Source organism: Mustela erminea, chromosome 11 (assembly GCF_009829155.1).
Source record: "Mustela erminea isolate mMusErm1 chromosome 11, mMusErm1.Pri, whole genome shotgun sequence".
NCBI lineage: Eukaryota > Metazoa > Chordata > Mammalia > Carnivora > Mustelidae > Mustela > Mustela erminea.
The window spans coordinates 75,664,262-75,684,580 of NC_045624.1; the positions used below are offsets into that span (position 1 = coordinate 75,664,262).

A 20,319-nucleotide genomic window follows, 5' to 3' on the forward strand; every position below is an offset into this window, starting at 1 on the left:
TGCTGGTGCCTGTCACTACCAAACCCCACCAGAAGCCAGGGGACAAGAAAAACATTTGATGCAGTCCATGGAGGTCAGCCTCTTAGGCAGGGAGTGGGATGGTCCAGGAGAGAGGTGGGTAGGGAGTAGACAGTGGTTTTGGAGGGATAAGTGGCAATATCCAGCTCTGGGAATTACAACTTGTAACACTTTGTTGTCTAGAAGAGCATCTCTGAGGAAATGGGCCTGGCTTTTTTTGTTTCCTTTCATCTCTACCAATAAAAAATTCTGAATAATTGGAAGACAACTTTTTAATCTTTTAGGTTAAATCTCGATTACAGGCTATATAAAAAAGTTAGGCAACATGTGGGTTGTTCGTCACTATTTTAAAATTTCATTTTTGGTAACCAACCTTAAATATTTAAGGGATAGCCTTACTATACCCACCATTCCTGCTCCCTCCACCCCCATACTTAAAACACACTTTAATATCTTAGATTTACAAGTTTAGGGAATGAAACACTTTGTTAAGTTCTCCAGTATTAATAGATAAAAAATGTCCTCCCATTCCTCTTGTTCTAGGGGAGCTCAGGGGTCAGGAGTAAATAGCCTCCTGGAGATGTAGATCTCAGAATCCCAAGCCCTTCCTCAAAGATGTTATAATCGCTTTCCAGTCTTCAAAGAGCATATCACTGGAAAATTGAACTTTAGCTAAAGATGATTGTTTTTATCAGGGTAGTGCCAGTAGTTCCATAAGAGAAAATTGAGTTGTTGTAAAGGCTTATTGTCCCTAACATAATTTCTCTAACTGCAGCGAGCCGTACTGGGTGTGGGGGAGCTCAAAGGTGTCTATGAACTGGCAGTCAGGGCCAGCGAATCAGTAGGTAAAGAGTCACTCCTTGTCCAATGCTAATGAAAGCCCTCCAGCATTCTGGGCCTCAGTCCAGAGTCCAGAAAGAACAGAACTGGTCCCTAAAGTTACTGGAGGTCGCAAGTCAGTCTGTTACGAGCCACTTCATGAACGAGGACTGTGGAAAGTTATGTGAACTCTGGCGTCGCCTCCAGATTTCCTTTGTTCATGGAATCCCATGGAAATGCGTGTTGTGGTTTTGGCAGGGGCTGGGTGGAGGGCCTGCCGGAGTAGTGAAGAGTGATACTAGTTAAGTGGTATGTCTTTGGATTTTGAAACCTCCCAGTGTTAATTATAGACGCCAAGTTGTTAATTGCCCTACTTCTGTCCAGGGTGTTTTCAGCAATTGTGTTTGGTGCCGTGGCTCTAGGACATGCCAGTTCCTTTGCTCCAGACTATGCTAAGGCCAAGCTGTCCGCAGCCCACTTATTCATGCTGCTGGAGAGACGACCGCTGATTGACAGCTACAGTGAAGAAGGCCTGAGGCCTGTGAGTTCTCTGCTGCCTGATGAATGCTTGGTCAATTTTTCTTTCTTTCTTTCTTTCTTTTTTTTTTTTTTTAAGATTTTATTTATTTATTTGACAGACAGAGATCACAAGTAGGCAGAGAAGCAGGCAGAGAGAGGAGGAAGCAGGCTCCCTGCTGAGCAGAGAGCCCAATCAATGAAGGGCTCGATCCCAGGACCCTAGGATCATGACCTGAGCTGAAGGCAGAGGCTTTAACCCAGTAGCCACCCAGGCACCCGCTTGGTAAATTTTTTATTAAGGTTTGCTATCTGCTAGATGATCACCACAGGAAAAATTTGTCATGATTACACTGACCTAAATTTAACTTACTCTGTGATACTAATATTTGGCCAACATTCTTAACATTTAAAAATTTCGTGGGTGGGCAGAGGAACCTGGGTGGCTCAGTGGGTAAAGCATCGGTCTTCAGCTCATGTCATGATTCCAGATTCACAGGATCAAGCCCCAAGTCAGGCTCCCTGCTCAACAGGGAATCTGCTTCTCCTTCTCCTCCTCCCCCTGCTTGTGGTTTCTCTCTGTTAAATACATACGTACATACATACATACATACATAAAGAAAATAAGATTTCATAGGGATTTCAAGGAATCTGAGGTTGAGCACATCAAAAGTAAAGAAAGGGGTGCACGGCTGGCTGAGTCAGTGGATCATATGACTTCCTTGATCTTGGGGTCATGAGTTCAAGCCCCATGTTGGGCATAAAGCTTTTAACCTAATTTTTTTTTAAATTTAAAACTAAAACCTCCTGTATTGAACAAAAATCATAATAAACTTCAATTTTTTTTAAGATTTTACTTATTTATTCGACAGAGCACAAGCAGGGGGAACAGCTGACTGAGGGAGAAGCAGGCTCCACACTGAGCTGGGAGCCTGATAGGGGACTTGAACACAGGACCCTGGGATCATGACCTGAGCCAATGGCAGATGCTTAACTGACTAAGCCACCCAGGCACCCCCATAATAATAAGCTTTACAGAAAAGTTAAAAAGAAATCCAGATGTACTAGAACTAATTTCCATGAAAAACGTTAATTATTTCTGCATGAAGATATATGCGTGTGACTCTGTAAGTAAAGACAAACAGGATTGTGGCTTTAATCACATTTCATAATGACTGAGTCACAAGTGGTAAGGCTACTTTATTCACGTTAGGAGTAATAATCCTGTACTACCTTCAAAGTTTAAACTCAGATTTAGATCTGAGTGTTCTCTTTATGACACAAGCTGCTGTATATATTAATGCACAAGCAGCAGTATGCATAGACAGTTTTTCTGGGACTTTACCATGGATTTCATGTGCTGAGAAAATTCATGTGCCCCCTGAGTAAGCTAAAGAGGCAGCCAAGGTTTGAGATAAGGGCTATCCACTGAGACCTCAGGTAGACACTGTGCCAAATTCCCGAGCCTTCGAGTCTTTGGCCACTGGCTTTGCTCTAGCCTCAGAACCATCACTAGGAAATCTATTTGTCTAAACCCGGAAATCAAGCTTAGATAACAACTCTGTAATGTGACTCTCTCTGTTTTTTTACTCCCATCTCCTGTCTTCATTTTATATAATAGCTTGCTCTCAGGAGTAACTAGTGCCGATATTTAGACTGAATGTGAATTTTATGTTCCTCTCCTACACTCTTTGGTAAAGTTTCTGTGAAATACTTCTTATTCCAATAATTATCAGACTAATTATAAGAGCAACATTAAACTTTTTTTTTTTTTTAGGATACATTTGAAGGAAACGTGACATTTAATGAAGTCGTGTTCAACTATCCCACTCGACCAGACATCCCCGTGCTGCAGGGGCTGAGCCTTGAGGTGAAGAAGGGCCAGACGCTGGCGCTGGTGGGCAGCAGCGGCTGTGGGAAGAGCACGGTGGTCCAGCTGCTTGAGCGGTTCTATGACCCAGTGGCTGGAGCACTGGTGAGCACACTTTAAGTCAGTAACCTGATTTAAGGTTTTATTTCAAGTGGCCAATAAACCAACCTTTTATAAGAGGAAAACAAACAAACAAAAAGGCTTATAATCCTGGCTGACGCAATGACCACATTCTAAAAAACCCAAACTGGTGTCCATACTCAGGCAAATATATGAGGACAAGAGGGTAGAACATCTGGAGTTTAGTTCAGAAAATATTGAATATGAGGCTAACCTTTGCCCTGCTGTGGGCTTTTGGAGCCAGCCTGATCCTTCTAAGTAAATATCCACTTCCTGGCTTGTAAAGGAGAGCCACAAACTTTGGCCAGGATTCTAGGCAGACACCCGAGACAAGCTAGTACCTTCTTCTACCCCCCTGCCTCCTTCTGCCTTCTCTCTTGAATCCTGAACTCAAGGCTCTCTGGACTTTGACCCTCATCTCCAGACCTTTCATACTCAGCTTTTCATCAGTGATTTTCTAGTACCTAGATCCTCTCTCTGTTATGAGTAAACTCTTGGCTTTTACTGATAATGCCTGCATCTCCCATGACCTGGGATGGCACCCACTGACCAAACCCTGAGAGTCCATCCCCATTTAGATGGTCACCCAAGTGTTAAACCTTGTGTAGGTAGCTCTTTTTAGGAAATTTTATGCCTCCACTATTAAAACTACTCTTCAGGTATTAATACAGGCAGACCAGCTTGACAACATGATGTGCTAATAGTGTGGTAGAATTTTTCTTTATTGAGAGATCAAGACTAACTGAACTCATTTCTATTCCTTCACCCCGAAGGAAGCTGCATTCTCAGTTGATATATCACAAGCCTCCTCTAGAAGCAACATGTCTCCTGCTTAAAGCAAATGAAAAAATAACCACCAACAAAACTGTGCTCCCAAAGACACTGGGGTTTTTTTGAGCTTGTTCACTTTCCATTGAACTCTTATCCTCAGTGCTACTGAAGAGAAATGGGTGAAGTTTGAGGCTGGTATTTCTTGGGACAAAGAGGTAGGACAGGAAGTAACCAACTTTGAGAATCTGGGGCTACACTACTGATGAGTTTTGTTATCTGGCTGCCTGGAGGTGGGGAATAAAGTCAAGTTGAAAGTTTGGAGTCGTTCTGGGAAGAGCAGATACGAGTGGGACACCTGACTGCAGACTTCTTAGAAGCAGGATGATGTACATGCCTGAAGGAGTGCACATAAGGAAAAGAGGAATGTGGAAGGACAGGGCCAGATGGGCTGTCATTTCACCAGTGAGATGAAGAAAGGATGGCTTAATCACCAGAGAAATCTTTTTTTTTTTTTTTGGCCTCCAGCAGTAAGTGCTGAGAGGCTTTGAGCCTTGGTATTTCCCAACCAATGATGCCCACATGTCACAATGCTCCAAATGGTTAATCTGTTAATTTATGATTTAGGGGTTTTATTTTCCCTTTTTAAGCCCTTTTTATAGTTTGTGGACTTTGGTTTTCAGCTCCTAGATGGTCAAGAAGCAAAGAAACTTAATATCCAGTGGCTCCGAGCCCACCTGGGCATTGTGTCCCAGGAGCCCATCCTGTTCGACTGCAGCATTGCGGAGAACATCGCTTACGGAGACAACAGCCGGATCGTGTCACAGGATGAAATTGTGAATGCAGCCAAAGCAGCCAACATACATCCTTTCATCGAGACCTTACCCCATGTAAGTTAAGGGGTAATTTCTTAGGATGAAATCACAAGCAACTACAAACTTTTCATCCTCAAAACAGGTTCCCAAGTTATACAGCAACAGAATCTTATAAGAAAACTTGTCTATGTAGTAGCACTAGGGCCTTAACACACTGAACTGCGTAAGTTTTCTAACTGGCAAATGAGAATATCAGGCATCATGTCTAGATCTTATAAATGCAGTGAGAGGCAAATGAAGTGATCTTAATTGTAGGCAAACTGGTGGTTGTGGGCTGCATTCAGATAACAGTCGTGTCTGATTTATCCTTTATGGTACTTGCATTTTTAATTATTAATTATATTCACATGCAGTTCTAAGGAAGAGATTTTATGTAGCCTTTAGCTAGTTTCCTCCAGTGACTTCTTGCTAAACCGTAGTACAATATCCCCACCAGGATATTGACATTGACCTAATCCACTGATCTCATTCAGACCTCCAGTTTTCCTTGTAATTATTTGCATATGATTTATGTGTATTTAGTTCTGTGCAGTGTTACTGCAATGTGTAGACTCACTTATCCACCACCAGTCAATATGCAGAACATTTCCTTGTATGTCTCTTAAAGTGAGACTTGAAGTAGAGTTGGCGGTGCAAAAGTAAAATTAGATCATGTATCCAATACACAAATAGATTCTGAATGCTGACTCTGTGCCAGGCCCCATTTTGGGAGATGGGACACACTGGTGTTAATAATTGTGACAGAACAAGCTGATTGATACACCCAAGGTTGTATTGTGTTTCTCCAAGGCAATAAAAATATCTCCAATCAGGTCCTGTACCCAAGGTTGTTCTTTGGATTAGTCTATGAGCTTCATTCTTAATTAAAAAAAAAAAATACAGAACATATCCATCACCACTCCAGTCCCTCATATTGCCCCGTTAGAGTCACATACCTCTCTTCCCTTTTGTCCTCACACCACCCAACCTCTGGCAACCACTAACTAGTCTCTACTTTTATTTTTTTTTTTTTTCGTGGCTGCCCAGAGGAGGGGAATAAAGTCAAGTTGAAACGCTGGTGTCATTTTGGGAAGAGCAGATAAGGAGTAGGACAACTAACTGCAGGCTTCTTAGAAGCAGGGTGGTAGATTTGCCTGGAGGAGGGCACTCAAGGACAAAGAGCGATGGGCTGTCCTTTCACCAGTAATTTTCTACTTTAAAATGTCATTAAGCACACATACAGTATCTAACCTTGTGAGGTTAACTTTTTTTCACTCAGTATAATTCCCTGAAGTTTTCTTATCTACAGTTTATTCTTTACTTCTTTAGTGGCATGCTTTTTAGTAGGACGATTAGGACTACAGGACATGGATTGTACCACAGTTTGGTTAACCATTCACCTGTTGAAGTATATCTAGGTTGCTTCTAGGTTTGGGCTCTTAAAAGTAAAGCTGCTGTAAATAATGTGTGCACAGGTTTTAGTGTGAACCTGAGTTATTTCTCGAGGATAAATGCCCACAAGTTCAATTGCTGGGCCATATGGTAATTACATGTCTAGTTTTTTAAGAAACTGCCAACCTGGTTTCCAGAGTGGTTCTGTCAGCTTACCTTATTCTCTTACAACAGAGTAAGTATGATTGACGCTTTCTTTGCCTCTTTGCCAGCATTTGCTCTTGTAATTCTGATAGATGTGAGATAAATCTCTTCGTGGTGGGTTTTCTAATGGCATATGATGACTTTAAATTTTTTATTAAAGAGGGAAGAGAGAGAGAATCCTAAGCAGGGCTTGGTCTCACACTCCTGAGATCATGATCTGAGCCGAAATCAAGAGTCAGATGCTTAAGTAACCAAACCACTCAGAAGATCCCGTACATGTTTTTATATACTTGCCACCTGTATTTCCTTTTTAGTGAAATACCTTTTTTTGCCCATTCTCTAATTTTCTTCCAATGTTGAATTTTGAGACAGATTTATATTTATCAGTCCTTTGTCAGATACATAGTTTGCAAATACTTTGTCCCAGTTGATAGCTTGTTTTTCATCCTTTAACAGGGGTCATATGCAGAGCTAAACTTTTTAATTTTGATAAAGTCCAGTATAACAGCTTTTCCTTTTACATATTTTGTTTTTGGTGTCCAATAAAAGAATTCTTTGCCTAGCCTATGCCTTCTAGGTCCTAAAGCCACCTAGGTGGCTCACTTGTTAAGCGTCTACCTTTGGCTCAGTTTATCATCCAGGGTCCTAGGATGGAGCCTGCATCAGGTTCCCTGCTCAGGGGGAGCCTGCTTCTCCCTCTCCCACTCTCCCTGCTTGTGCTCCCCCTCTTGTGTCTCTGTCAAGTTAAGTCGATAAAATCTTTAAAAATATTTTTCTCTAATGGCTTTATGATTTTACATTTTAGACCATGATCCATTCTAAGCTCATTTTTGTATAAGGATTTTCTTTCCTCTTTCATTTTATTCCTTTGGAGAGGACATATACTCTACAGTTTCCATGGTCCCCAACTGTCCCTTGTTAGCTTGTTATAGCTGCTATGTCCATAGCCAAAGTGCAGTGAAATCAGTATGTATTTAGAAAATAAGGAAAAGTTCAAACAATTTTCTTCAGTAATTGATAAAGGTGAGTCCACCCAGAAAGATGTTCTGAAGACACCAGAAGTGACGGCAGGGATCATTAATCTTGTGGTATGCATCTAGCTTCTAAGGTTCTACTGAATTAAGTAATTTTACAACTGTATTCTGCTATAATTAGCAATCACATTTAAAAACTTTCAAATCCCCCATCTTGGTTAGCCTTACTCACCCTTAAGAAGGTAGTTATTGCCTTCAATCAAGGATAGGATTTGATTAATAGAAAAACTTTGCTGATACTGGACTTTAGGAAATTAATTCACATTACTGTATAAGTCCTTACTTTTTTGGCTCTTTATACTTTTTTTTACCCGAGAATGTTCTTCCCATGATCCAGCTTCCCAACCTCTGTACAAAGGTATCTTTCCTCATGCATCTCTTTCTCTTCCTACCTTATCTCCATAATTTCTATTCACTTCTCATGTTTCCTAGCATGGTGAGTATACCTCTCATTTGGTACATACTGGACCTTATACTGAAGGCTGTACAACCAGTTTTTCTCCTCACATTATAAATTCCTTCTGGGTAGGAATTTTTGTATTTCTCAAAGTTTTTGGTATAAGATAATAAACTGAGTTCCATGTGGGTCATATGAGTATTTCACATTAAGTAACTGGGTTAGGACTTGATTAACTCTACTAACGGCTAACTTGCAGAAATATGCAACAAGAGTGGGAGATAAGGGAACTCAGCTCTCAGGAGGTCAGAAACAGAGGATTGCGATTGCTCGAGCCCTCATCAGACAACCTCAAATCCTGTTGTTGGATGAAGCTACATCCGCCCTGGATACTGAAAGTGAAAAGGTGAGGCCTCTCTGCTCACATTCCATTTAATCTGTATAAGAGGAGTTTCTCAGTACGCTCAAGCCTGAAAAAAGTCAACAGAAATCTCCTGTTATATTTTGAAGTAAAAAACTTTCTTACTCCTCCCAGTATTTTCCAAAATTTGTAAAATGATTATTTCATAAGCCAAAAAAACGAAACAAAACTGCATACTTCACATTTTTAGCACATTAATCATGAAAAGTTAGAAAATAAAAGGGAACTAGCAAGATATGTCTCTGGACTTGTGATTTAGTGTGAGAATTCACTTTTATAACTAAAAAGGAACTAACTGGACTATAATGCCATTCATGTAAAAGTACACATGCATAATAAAAGGTAACATTTTGCTCTGATGGTAAAGTTTTAAGGCTTCTGTTCTGATTCATCATTAGATTGTCCAAGAAGCCCTGGACAAAGCCAGAGAAGGCCGCACCTGCATCGTGATCGCGCACCGCCTGTCCACCATCCAGAACGCAGACTTAATAGTGGTGTTTCAGAACGGCAAGGTCAAGGAGCACGGCACGCATCAACAGCTGCTGGCTCAGAAAGGCATCTACTTTTCCATGGTCAGTGTCCAGAATGGGAAACAGAACTTATGAACTCTTGTTATATCTTAAAAATAAATAATCTTTTACAAATCATAAAATACAGGTGTATCTTATTCCATATCAATTTAAAACATCCCATGTGATATTGATACGATAGCATCTGAAATTTAAGAGTAAAAAGTGAACCTGCCTTGTAAGGTATAAAGACAGCAGCCTAGCTCTGGAGTTACCAGAAGCATACAGAGAAAGCAAAGTTCAGATATATAAGCTTGTAGCTCTCACAGAAATCAAGACATAGAGAAACTTCTTAGGGTTCTGAACAGTTGGGTATATGATAGGATGGTTGGGGAACAGTTTTCAGAGGAATAAAGTTAAAATATATTGTTCCACTGCCTACTATCTCCTTTGCTGACTTTCTAAATTATTCTTTTGGGAATGGAGACTTGTTTTTTTTTTTTTTTTAAATAACTATTCCCAGCTTTATCATCAAAGTCTAAGAGGAAACGAGATAGCCTTTATACAAGCTAACTACAGGCACACATCTGTTCATAAAGCAAAAAGAAGAGAAAACAAAAATTAAAAAAGACCAACCACATACCACTGAATAGCTCTGAAAATTTTAACGCAATACAAATTTATCTCAAGTGCAATTTGAAACATTAGAAATAACAATGAAATGCTGAAGTTCTATAGCATCTCCATTACTTTTTACAGTAATCTTAACTTGCTCAGAATATGTTTAGATAGACACACACACACACACACACACACATACAAATTCTAGGTTACCTTTAGAAGCTAACCACACCATTATGTTTTTCCTTAATTTTCCATTTGTTTCCTTTATAAATAACTGAAGCAACATCAGTGTTCACCACTATCACAGGTTCTTTAGGTCAGTAAGCTACCCAAATAAGTTCCTTTATCTGTAACAAATCAGATCTTACCAAAGATGTTTTCAATGAAACCATGTGTATAATGGACTAAATTTCAGATTAACCAAGAGAATGGGACAAGGGGTACATTACCTCAGTGACTCAAAACCTCTGGAAGTTCTCACTCTACAGGTCTGGGTAGAGGCTCAGAAATCTTTGTAAAAAGCATTCCAGATGATTTTCAACTTCTGGCAGATGAGGGAAGCATGTTAAAGTATCATTGCAGGATTTCTCTGCAGGAACTGAACACTTTCTAGTCTTTAGACATTTAAAAACAACCACCTGGAGACGCCTGGGTGGCTCAGTTGGTTAAGCAGCTGCCTTCGGCTCGGGTCATGATCCCAGCGTCCTGGAATCGAGTCCCATATCGGGCTCCTTGCTTGGCAGGGAGCCTGCTTCTCCCTCTGCCTCTGCCTGCCTGTGCTCACTCGCTCTCTCCCTCTATCTCTGACAAATAAATAATCTAAAAAAAAAAACAAACAAACAAACAAAAAAAACCCCAACCACCTGAATGATTCTAAAAGCCAATCACAGTGTAGTCTATAAAACTGTACTAGTGAGGAAAAAGGTCCACAGTATAGAATGGGAAGAAGAAATCTGTTCAGGATTTATCAAATGTCACAGACGCCAAGTCAGTGTTTTCACAAAGTAATAAATGTCTTACCAAATTCACAAGATAGGAAAATTTAAAGGAGGTATAATGTAGAACATTGCTACAAAACAGCCCTCAGCATGTGCACCCCAATGTTTATAGCAGCAATGTCCACAATAGCCAAACTATGGAAAGAACCTAGATGTCCATCAACAGATGATTGGATAAAGATGTGGTATAGATATACAATGGAATATTATGCAGCCATCAAAAGAAATGAAATCTTGCCATTTGCGACGATGTGGTTGGAACTAGAGGGTATTATGCTGAACAAAATAAGTCAATCGGAGAAAGGCAACTATCATATGATCTCCCTGATATGAGGAAGTAGAGATGCAATGTAGGGGGTTTGAGGGGTAGGAAGAGAATAAATGAAACAAGATGGGATCCGGAGGGAGACAAACCATAAAACTCTTAATCTCAAAACAAACAGGGTGGCTGGGGGGAGGTGGGTAGAGGGTCGTGAGGTTATGGACATTGGGGAGGGTATGTGCTATGGTGAATGCTGTGAAGTATGTATATACCTGGTGATTCATATACCTGTACCCCTGGGGCTAATAATACATTGTATGTTTATAAAAAAATTTAAAAAACAGCCCTCAGTAAATGCGCCTACTTATGTACATTTACAAAATGACTCCGCAGTTTCTCATAACAAGAAATGACATTTTGCCGCCACTCCTTGAATCTAGACTGCCGTTGCAACATTTCACCAATAAAATGCAAAGTAAGTAATATCCTAGGACTTCAGGGGATAGGCCTCATGAGGCCTTGCAGATGCTCCCTTTCCCTTTTGGAACACTCCTGCTGCCAAGTACCTAAGTCAAGGCTAGAATACTGAATCATCAGAGAGCACGTGGACAGAGTCCCAGGTGCCAAGTCCCCAGGCAGCGGGGGGGAGTTATCTCCAACTTTACAGCCTTAGCCCAGCACGCTCAGGAATGCAGCTGCATAAATAAACTACAGCAAAACCAGAAGAACAATCCATCTGGGCACAATCAACTGATACAACCATGAGAAATAATAAATTGATTTAAGACAGTTAAGTTTCAGGTAGTTTTTTTTTACACAGTAATACATAACTTAGATCAGAAAGTATAAGGTCAAACAGGAGTAGATTTTTTTTTTTATTTATTTATTTGACAGAGAGCACAAGTAGGCAGAGAGGGAGGCAGAGAGAGAGGAGGAAGCAGGCTCCCCTCTGATTGGAGAGCTCGATGCAGGGCTCCATCCCAAGGCCCTGAGATCATGACCTGAACCACAGGCAGAGGCTTAACCTACTGAGCCACACAGGCGCCCCAGGAGTAGATTCTTTATCCAAACACCAAACAAGAAGCTACATGATTGAAAACTTTATTTTCTATTTTGAAAAGCAGGGGGAAAACTTGTAACATCCTGAGAATTTGATTCAGTAATCTTCAAGTCACTAACTCTAATTTTAAAAATAAGTGCTTTAATTTTATATTCAAAAACCTAAGTACAATATATTATAATGAATTTTGTTAGGGTTTTTCTGTGTGTGCTTCAGAGTATAAACCTTGCTCTAATTCTTCTAATTTCTTCTAATTCTTCCAACACTAAGTCTACTTTTAGATGATCATTCAATTGTAGTGTCTTTCCCATCAAACATAGTAGGCTTGTATCCCTGTGGTGAATGTGGAAGGCAATGATTTCAGGGAAGTGAACATCTAATCATGTATTCCATACCCTTTGGCAAGTAGGCAATGTTAAAGTGCTTGGCAGACCCTATAATGATGTTCAGAGACAGGATTTATAACCTATATAGGTAACCAACAAAAATCCTTCTAAGACTTGCATTATTAAAATTTGTAGATTTGCATTGTTGAGACTTATCTTCAACTTTTGCATAGTTCTATATTTCATTATATCAATTTGCATTGCTACTGCATCAGAAGAAGCTTAAAAATATTTTTCTTCCTATGTTAGAATAAATTTAGAGAGCATGATTCTACTAATTTCTACATTTAACAAGTTTCCTTTAATATTCCTTTCTATCACACCACCAACCCATTCTCCATACCCCACTTAATATTTTTATAAATGCTAAATAAATGTTTAGTCTCTAAAGATGAGCAGTGTTCATCAGCCGCATCATATCATGGAAAGCCTGAAACACCAGCAGAACTAGCTTTTCTGCATCAGTCTCTGGACATGATTTCCAGGCTGAACAAGCCACAACAAACCTGTGAAGCACAAAGAAAAAGTCAGTGAGGACTACACAAAAATCACAACACAAAGAGGTTCCAAATGCTGATGACAAATATAGCCATGAGCTTTACTCCATCTAGTTATTCACATATCAAGTATGAATTCTTACTGACATTAGGTGAATGTTACTGGACACAACTGAAGGGTAAAGCCGTATGTATACATAATGCTAGGAATACCTAATCTACTGTGTGACTGGAGAGTAAGGACAAAAGAAAACAAAAAATTGGCCAGAGATCAAAGCGTGCTCTGGAGTTAGGTATTAGTGTGTTCAAACAACCCACCCACCTCTTCCAAAATAACAAGAACAACAAAAAACCTTCCTAACATTTCCTAATGTAATAAGTTTGAGGGTGAATTCACGCCACTGCCAGCAATGAGACTATTTTTAAAGAATATAGTGCTTGAAGACAGTTCAAGAAAGAAAAAATTAGAGAAAGTGTAAAAGGAGAGGAAAGATATTTCTAGAAAAGCCAGACAGAAACTCTCTTGGGATAAGCCACCTCCCTCTATATTCTCCTCATTTAAAATAATAATAATAACAACAATCCCCTACGTGGCAGTTCAAACTCTCTTGAAACTAGCCTTCCCCTTTCCAGACACTCAGATTTTTATAGCAAAATGCATTAAGCATAAATTAAAATCAAAATGCTGTTGCAGAATGTAAAGCTTGTGGACAATCATTCAATGTTCACATCATTAAAAAATACAATAAATTAAAACTTCATCATGTGCTTTTGATTAAGCAGAATGAAATAAAAACATGCTCTGGCCCAGTGTATAATGATGAAACCAATGTTTGACTGGATTACATTTGCTGAAATGTACACAGGAACCCAAAGAAAGTTCTGCCTTGTTTTCATCTAGTGATTCATGATCACCCATCATTTTCCAACTATACTGTGCATACAATTCTCAAATATTTAGCAACATCTAAATATATTTCTTTGCAATGATTAACAACTGGTATTTAAGTATTGAAATTTCTTAAAATTCAGTTATATTTCTAAATCATGGAAAGCTTTTCTATATGCAGTTTACAAAAGAATGTACACAGATGTCAATTAAGAGAAAATTCGCTTTGTAAGCATTCAAATTTTGTTATTTTTGCCTATAGACCCGGTCAACAATGATTTATAATGCCTAGAGTTTGCAACGATGTGATGAAATGAATATATACGATTACACATTATTTGTAATGATGAAAAACTGAAAATAGGGAGAGTTACATAAATTATGGAAATCTGTGAAACATTATTCAACCACTAAAACATCTCAAAGTATGGGGCGCCTGCGTGGCTCAGTTGTTAAGCCTCTGCCTTTGGCCGAGGTCATGATTCCACGGTCCTGGGATTGAGACGCTCATTGGGCTCCCTCCTCAGCAGGAAGTCTCCTTCTCCCTCTACCACTCCCCCTGCTTCTATTCCCTCTTTCACTGTCTGTCAAAGTAAAATCTTAAAAAACAAAAACAAAACAAACAACTCAAAGCATATTTAACGGCAGTGGAAATTGCTTGAAATAATGTTAAGTGGAAGTGAATTTCCCAAAAAGGACACTAAAATATTTAAAATGTGATCCAAATTTTTAGAAATTATATACTATATGCATTGTAGATTAGAAACATTCTAACAGTTTTTTTCTTTTAATTGTAGATGACTCTGTTCTTTTTCCCTTTTTTTTACTGATTTTTATAAGCATGCAGTAGATTTAAAATAAAATGCTATTTCAAAAATAAACCAATTTTCTGTAAAGACATACAATTCTCAAGTTTAACAATGAATGAAAAAGCTTTCCAGATAGTTTCCATGTATTTCATTTGGAAACTATTTTTTATGTATTCATTGTAATGACTTATAAATGTGTAACTCTAGCCCTGATCTCTTTTGTGAGTTCACAGTCATGTTAACCATATGCCTACTGACACATCCTCTCATATATGAAGATAATACCTTCCTTATTAGATGAAACAAAATCAACATGTATAAAACAAAATTCTACCCTAACATGCCCCAATCATAATCCTCCCCTAATTTTCTCCATTCCAGTAAATGCTACCATCGAAATCACTAATTCATCAGTTAAGTCACCTCCAAAGTTGCTCTCAAATCCCTCCACTTCTCTCCACCTTCATTACCTCCTGCCTTGTCCAACTTATCGTTTATGCTGACTTCTCTCATCTCATTCTTGCTCCTGTTACTTTCCACCTTATTCATATTTCATGTAAGAGCCCAAAGTCCCTTATACATGCAAGTAAGTCCCTTATACATTTCATGCTTAAAAGCTGGTAAAATGCTCCCATTATCCTTAGGAGAAAATCTCCACTCCTTACCATCTCACAAGGCCCTATTATCAACTGACCACCCCAAACAAATCAGTGTTTCCAAAAGAAATATTTTTAGAGCTTTCTAGGTGCTTCTAATGTGCACTCAGAGTTGAAAATACTGTCCTCCAAGATGCAGCTCGTACCTACCTCTCTTCAACTTCTTCTACCAACCCCCACTGCTGCAACTTAATTGCTAATTTATAGCCATAATGCCTCTTTCTGTTCCTTATAAATGTCAGGCCACGTCCTAACTGAGGACCATATAATTATGTTCAGCAACAAAATCATGGTGAAAACATGTATTATTTACAAGGCATGGTTACAAAGGTGAGGAAACAGCAATAAACAAATCAAAAACCCTGTTCTTATGGGTTTATATTCTAGGAAAGGAAGAAAGATTGCTATACCAACAAATATGTATACCCACTGGATGGTCGTGTTACAAAGAAAATGTAGCAGGTGGGGGAGGCGGGGAGTGCTATTACAGATCATCAGAGGAGGCCTCCCAGATGGTAGCAAATTTTAAGCAAATACCTGCATGAAGTAAAGGCCCCCAAGCTACTTATATGTATTTCAAGGAACAGTAGGAGACAGAGAAAATCGTAACTGCAAATGCCATGAGGAGGGAGCCTGCTTGCTATATTCAAGGTACAAGAAAACAAAAGTGTCTGGAGTGGAGTGAAACAGGAGGAGCACTGTAGAACGTAAGGTCAGAGTGGTGAATGACAGCCTGATCACGCAGGATCTCGTAGGAGGCCTTTGGATTTTACTTGAGTGAAATAAGAAACTCTTGGAGGATTTTGAGCAGAAGGGCATTTTTAAAAGGGCATCAAAGGGTTTTGTGTAGACAGTGTTCTAAAGGGAAGGAAGGGCTGAAGCAGGAAGGCCGCAGGAGAACCTGATGCAACAACCTACGTGGGAGAAGGCAGTGGCTCAGCCTGGCAGGTGGCACTGGAGACAGCTGGCAGCAATCAAAGTCTGGAGAGCTGTATTCCTGGTTATTAATGTGGTTCATTCCCTCTCCTCAACATCTCTGCTCCGCTGGCCCTCTCTGACCACACTAAATGAAGCAATGCTCCATTCCTGCCCACAGTTTGTCTCTATCACCTTACCAACTTGCTTATTCCCTTCGCAGCATTCTTCACTAGTTATCTTGCTTGTTTGCTTTTGTCTCTTTTCCCGAGTAAAAAACCAAAATCTTTAAAAGGGAAATCTTGTCTGTCTTGTGTCCTCAGTATGTAAAAAACAGGTTCTCACTACCTACTTCGTGAATGAGTGACTGTAAGTTCTGCCCCAGGATCAGGACTTTTTCTCAAGTCAGACAGCTGAAGTGTGTCTGGCTGGAGCTCCTGTCCGTGTGCGCAATACAGCATCCAGATGTGAAATATGATAGAATGCTTATTCTCTGTGCCTGATGATGATTTTACACCTTTGACCCTTTATTATGAAAAAAAGAGTAAGATCTATGTTTAACCTCTGTAATTTACCCTTTAATTTATACATTAATGTACATAAACTGAATATTATAGGAATGGATAATTTAGGATGTAGATGCTAACAAATACAGGTAACACTGGTATAACACGCCATGCACAGGTGACATCTGACATGGAGACCGATAATAAAATTTTGAACAATAACACTGACTGTAAGCTCTTTCAAAAATGTAAAGTATAAAAACATTACACATTGAAATATGTCTACCTATGATCATTCTAATTTTTTATATTCTAACTGCACCTATCATCTATTCACTGTGCTAGATGTAGCCACTTTATTTTTTATAAAGGCCCCCAAGCTACCAAAGACCTCTGAGAGGAGACGGCCAGACTATGTGAATGAGGACCTCCCAAGCCTTTCTGCTAATTTCATATTACCTTGCTCTCCACCTACCAGGTTATAGCATTTTCTTTCTCACTCTTTCCATAAACCTCATACAACACAAATGAAATGTATAGGAATTGGTAAAACATTCTTTTTTTTAAAATATAAATCAATTTACCAACCTTTATCTTGGTCACATCAGTACTATCTATGACTATATGAACCACCACATATTTATAGGCAATCAAATTTTATCTGAACTTAGCATAAAACATGTTGGGTGGAACAAATATGCTAAAATGCGTACTGGGTTTTGAGAATGATGATGGTATGTCACTGAGTCAACCTTAAATGGTGTTCTGCACAAAACATCTAAAGGACTGATTTGCCAAGTGTCCCAAAAACTGGACAGAGAAACAAACACACATTAAATGCCTAACAGCCTTACCTGTCATCTCTGATATGATAGAAAAATCCATAGCCATTGTGGACCATGGGAACTGCCACTCCCTGGATTTTAAAATAACCAATCAGACTTGTTGAGAGAACAAAGTTTCCACCTCCTCCACTGTGTGGATAAAGAGAGGTTATTTTACTAGGCTTACAGAAACTTTCATCACTTCTAAAGAGCTTTTAACCTTCAGAAAAAGGGAACTGATGGATCAAATTATAAAACACTGTATCATATTACCTTTTGGAGAAAAGAGGGTCTGTAAAGAGTTCTGGAACGGGAAGACCTTCTTCTTTTGCTATGAGTAAAAGCCCTAAAAGATGACGGTCAAATCCTGCAATGAATCCAGAAGTATGAAGATAGAAAAAAAATGTTTCAACATGAGAGAATTTTTTAAAGTCAGAATAATTCCAATATAAGTACCTTTTCCAGCTGAAAAATCTTTCATCATTTTATTATGTTTTGCAAAAGCTTGTAACATCTTCTGCTGCCTCTCAAGAAGCTGTGTTAAAAATCAAGACAATACTTCAGTAAACTATACAGAAACCAAATTTTTAAAACCCTGAATTCAACATGATTGAACATAATTTGAGAAATCTGAAAGAGAGAAGATTTCTATGAAGATGCTGAGACACAGGTTTCTACATATTTTCCTTACTTCTTCTACTACCTTTTCTTTCCTCTATCGTCCTTCATCTTGATTATTTCTTTCTAAGGAAGGAAAATAGAAACTTGTGGGCAACACCGAAGTGATATTCATAAGTGTAAAGACAGAAGCAACTATGATTTCAAAATACAGAGCTGTTCAAAATGATAATGAAATAGTTCTATGCTATTAAAATAAATGAACATATATATAACCTTGTCTATCAAAACTAAATAACAAATACAATACCAAAACAGCAGTGGAAGGGAACCACCCTATTGTCTAAATGGATTAAAAAAAAAAAAGTACAGGGGCGCCTGGCTGGCTTAGTTGGTAAGGCATGTGACTCTTAACCCAGGGTTGTGAGTTCAAGCCCCACACTAGGTATAGAGACTGCTTTAAAAAAAAAAAAAAAAGAAGAAGTATAAAGCAAAACATAAGTGTTCTGGTTCTAATACATGAAAACAAGAATCTGTGATTTCAAAACCTTTCAACCATATCAAGGAACAGCGTCTTTTTAAGGCACTTTAGGATAGTCTGTACTTCACTGGTGTTATCCTAAAGATAGATCAGGAATAGTAAAATATTCATGGTATCAAAGATACTTTGCCCAGAAAGTGACACAACTGAGCTTCTTCTCAGGTCTTTCCTGTTTCAGATTCTTTCCAAGTATATACAGTGAATGCATGCTTTAAACATCTGAGGGGCAAATATCTGAAACGATTTTACTGATCCAGGGGAACTGAAGCAAAGAAGTTGGTTATTCAAGAACTAAGATTCCTGTAAACAAGTAAATAATAACTTTTCAATACTCACACCAGTAGAAGGATCCTGCATGGACTGACACCACCGGAGCGCTTCTATAGTACACGAGCGCATAGTCTCTGTACGGCCATGATAAAAGCACCTTGTCGTAGCTGTCTCATAGCAGCTGCCAGGGCTACAAGAAAAAATGAAAATAAAAGAAAGTGTCATAACAAAGAAAATACTCAAATATTATTACAAAAAAACCTGACTTAATAAAGCTGGCTTTGGTCAGAGACTAAGTTCTACACTACAGACCACTGTTGTGACTTTCAGTAACGAAGACACTACTTTCAATAATCAAAGAGTAAAAAAATACTCTGATCTACAGGGTCTGGGACACCACGGCTTCCCTCCTTCCAAGGCTTGGCTGTGGTCAGGTTCTATACCGCAGTGCATCTGTGGTAGGTAGCCTCTAAGAAGCACCCCCAGTGATCCCTGACTCTTGGTAGTAATACTGTGTGTAACTCCTCAGTCTGAGTGTGAGATGGACTTGTAATTTGCTCCTAATGAAAAGAGCAGGACAAAAGTGATGGGATGTCACTTTTGAAATTAGGTTACAAAGAGAGATCTGAATCACTCTCACTTCCTTAGTATGAGGAAAGCAGGCTGCCTCACTGGAAGGTGCCCTACAGAAAGGCCCAGAGGATGAGAAACTGAGGGTTGCCTCTGAAAATAGCCTGGAAGGAAGTGATCTCCGCTAATAATCACAAGTGAGCTTGGAAGCAGATCCTCTCTGAGGAACACCTTCAAAGGAGAAGAGAGCTGAATGACACTCTAACTATGACTTCAGGAAACTTGAAGATAGACGCACCCAGGAAGCCTGCATCTGGGTTCTTGTGTGACAGAAAATATGAAATAACATTTACTGTCTTATGCCAAATGAGTTTGTGATAACTGTTACACAGCAATAGATAATACCGAGTCCCTGGCCTTTAGTTCCTTCATGTACTACATGAATCACTACAGGATTAAGTAAAAGCATTCTCTAAGAAGTTCCCCAGAGTGACGACTGTTATTCCTGAGTTGAAGAATGATGTAAACAATTTTAGATATAGAGCTCTCTTACTTATGAAACATTATTATTTCTGGTGGTTGGAATCCAGAGTTAAAGAGATCAAATGGAGTGAGAGGAAAAAATGTGAACATGGGCATTAAGAAGGCTCAAACAGAATTACTAAGCCTCTTCTGCCCAGTGTATCTATTAGACTATCTCCCTGAGCTGAAATAGTATCCTTTTCAAGTATGAAGAGGAGAAAGTGTAAATAAAAACTTAACACTCACATTCTTTAAAAAAAAAAAAAAAAGATTAAAAATAAAAGCAGTAAGTAAAAATATCACTGCACTGTAACCTCTAACAAAATAATATATCTTGGTTATGATCATCAATGCCTACTAAAACCATTAGGTAAAAAACTCAGGGAGGAAACTTTATAATGGACATTGGCTTACAAATCCACTCAGTCTCAACAGGATGAAACAGAAAAC

General features: G+C 39.0%; 2 protein-coding genes across 8 annotated transcripts in view; one reads left to right on the forward strand and one right to left on the reverse strand.

Moving 5' to 3' along the window:
* ABCB4 (ATP binding cassette subfamily B member 4) overlaps positions 1 to 9,065 on the forward strand; it is a 64,743-nt gene extending 55,678 nt beyond the window's left edge. For all 6 annotated transcript variants that reach the window (XM_032304514.1, XM_032304513.1, XM_032304515.1 and 3 more), the window contains 5 exons: positions 1,222 to 1,378; positions 3,131 to 3,328; positions 4,795 to 5,001; positions 8,252 to 8,398; positions 8,812 to 9,065. In XM_032304514.1, coding sequence (XP_032160405.1) covers positions 1,222 to 1,378; positions 3,131 to 3,328; positions 4,795 to 5,001; positions 8,252 to 8,398; positions 8,812 to 9,018 — 916 coding nt within the window. In that variant the 3' untranslated portion in view covers positions 9,019 to 9,065. The remainder of the gene's footprint in view (positions 1 to 1,221; positions 1,379 to 3,130; positions 3,329 to 4,794; positions 5,002 to 8,251; positions 8,399 to 8,811) is intronic.
* Positions 9,066 to 11,891: 2,826 nt separating this feature from the next.
* CROT (carnitine O-octanoyltransferase) overlaps positions 11,892 to 20,319 on the reverse strand; it is a 46,036-nt gene continuing 37,608 nt past the window's right edge. For both annotated transcript variants that reach the window (XM_032305302.1, XM_032305301.1), the window contains exons 14-18: positions 18,844 to 18,967; positions 17,805 to 17,883; positions 17,622 to 17,715; positions 17,379 to 17,498; positions 11,892 to 12,758 (exon numbers count right to left, since the gene is read on the reverse strand). In XM_032305302.1, coding sequence (XP_032161193.1) covers positions 12,638 to 12,758; positions 17,379 to 17,498; positions 17,622 to 17,715; positions 17,805 to 17,883; positions 18,844 to 18,967 — 538 coding nt within the window. In that variant the 3' untranslated portion in view covers positions 11,892 to 12,637. The remainder of the gene's footprint in view (positions 12,759 to 17,378; positions 17,499 to 17,621; positions 17,716 to 17,804; positions 17,884 to 18,843; positions 18,968 to 20,319) is intronic.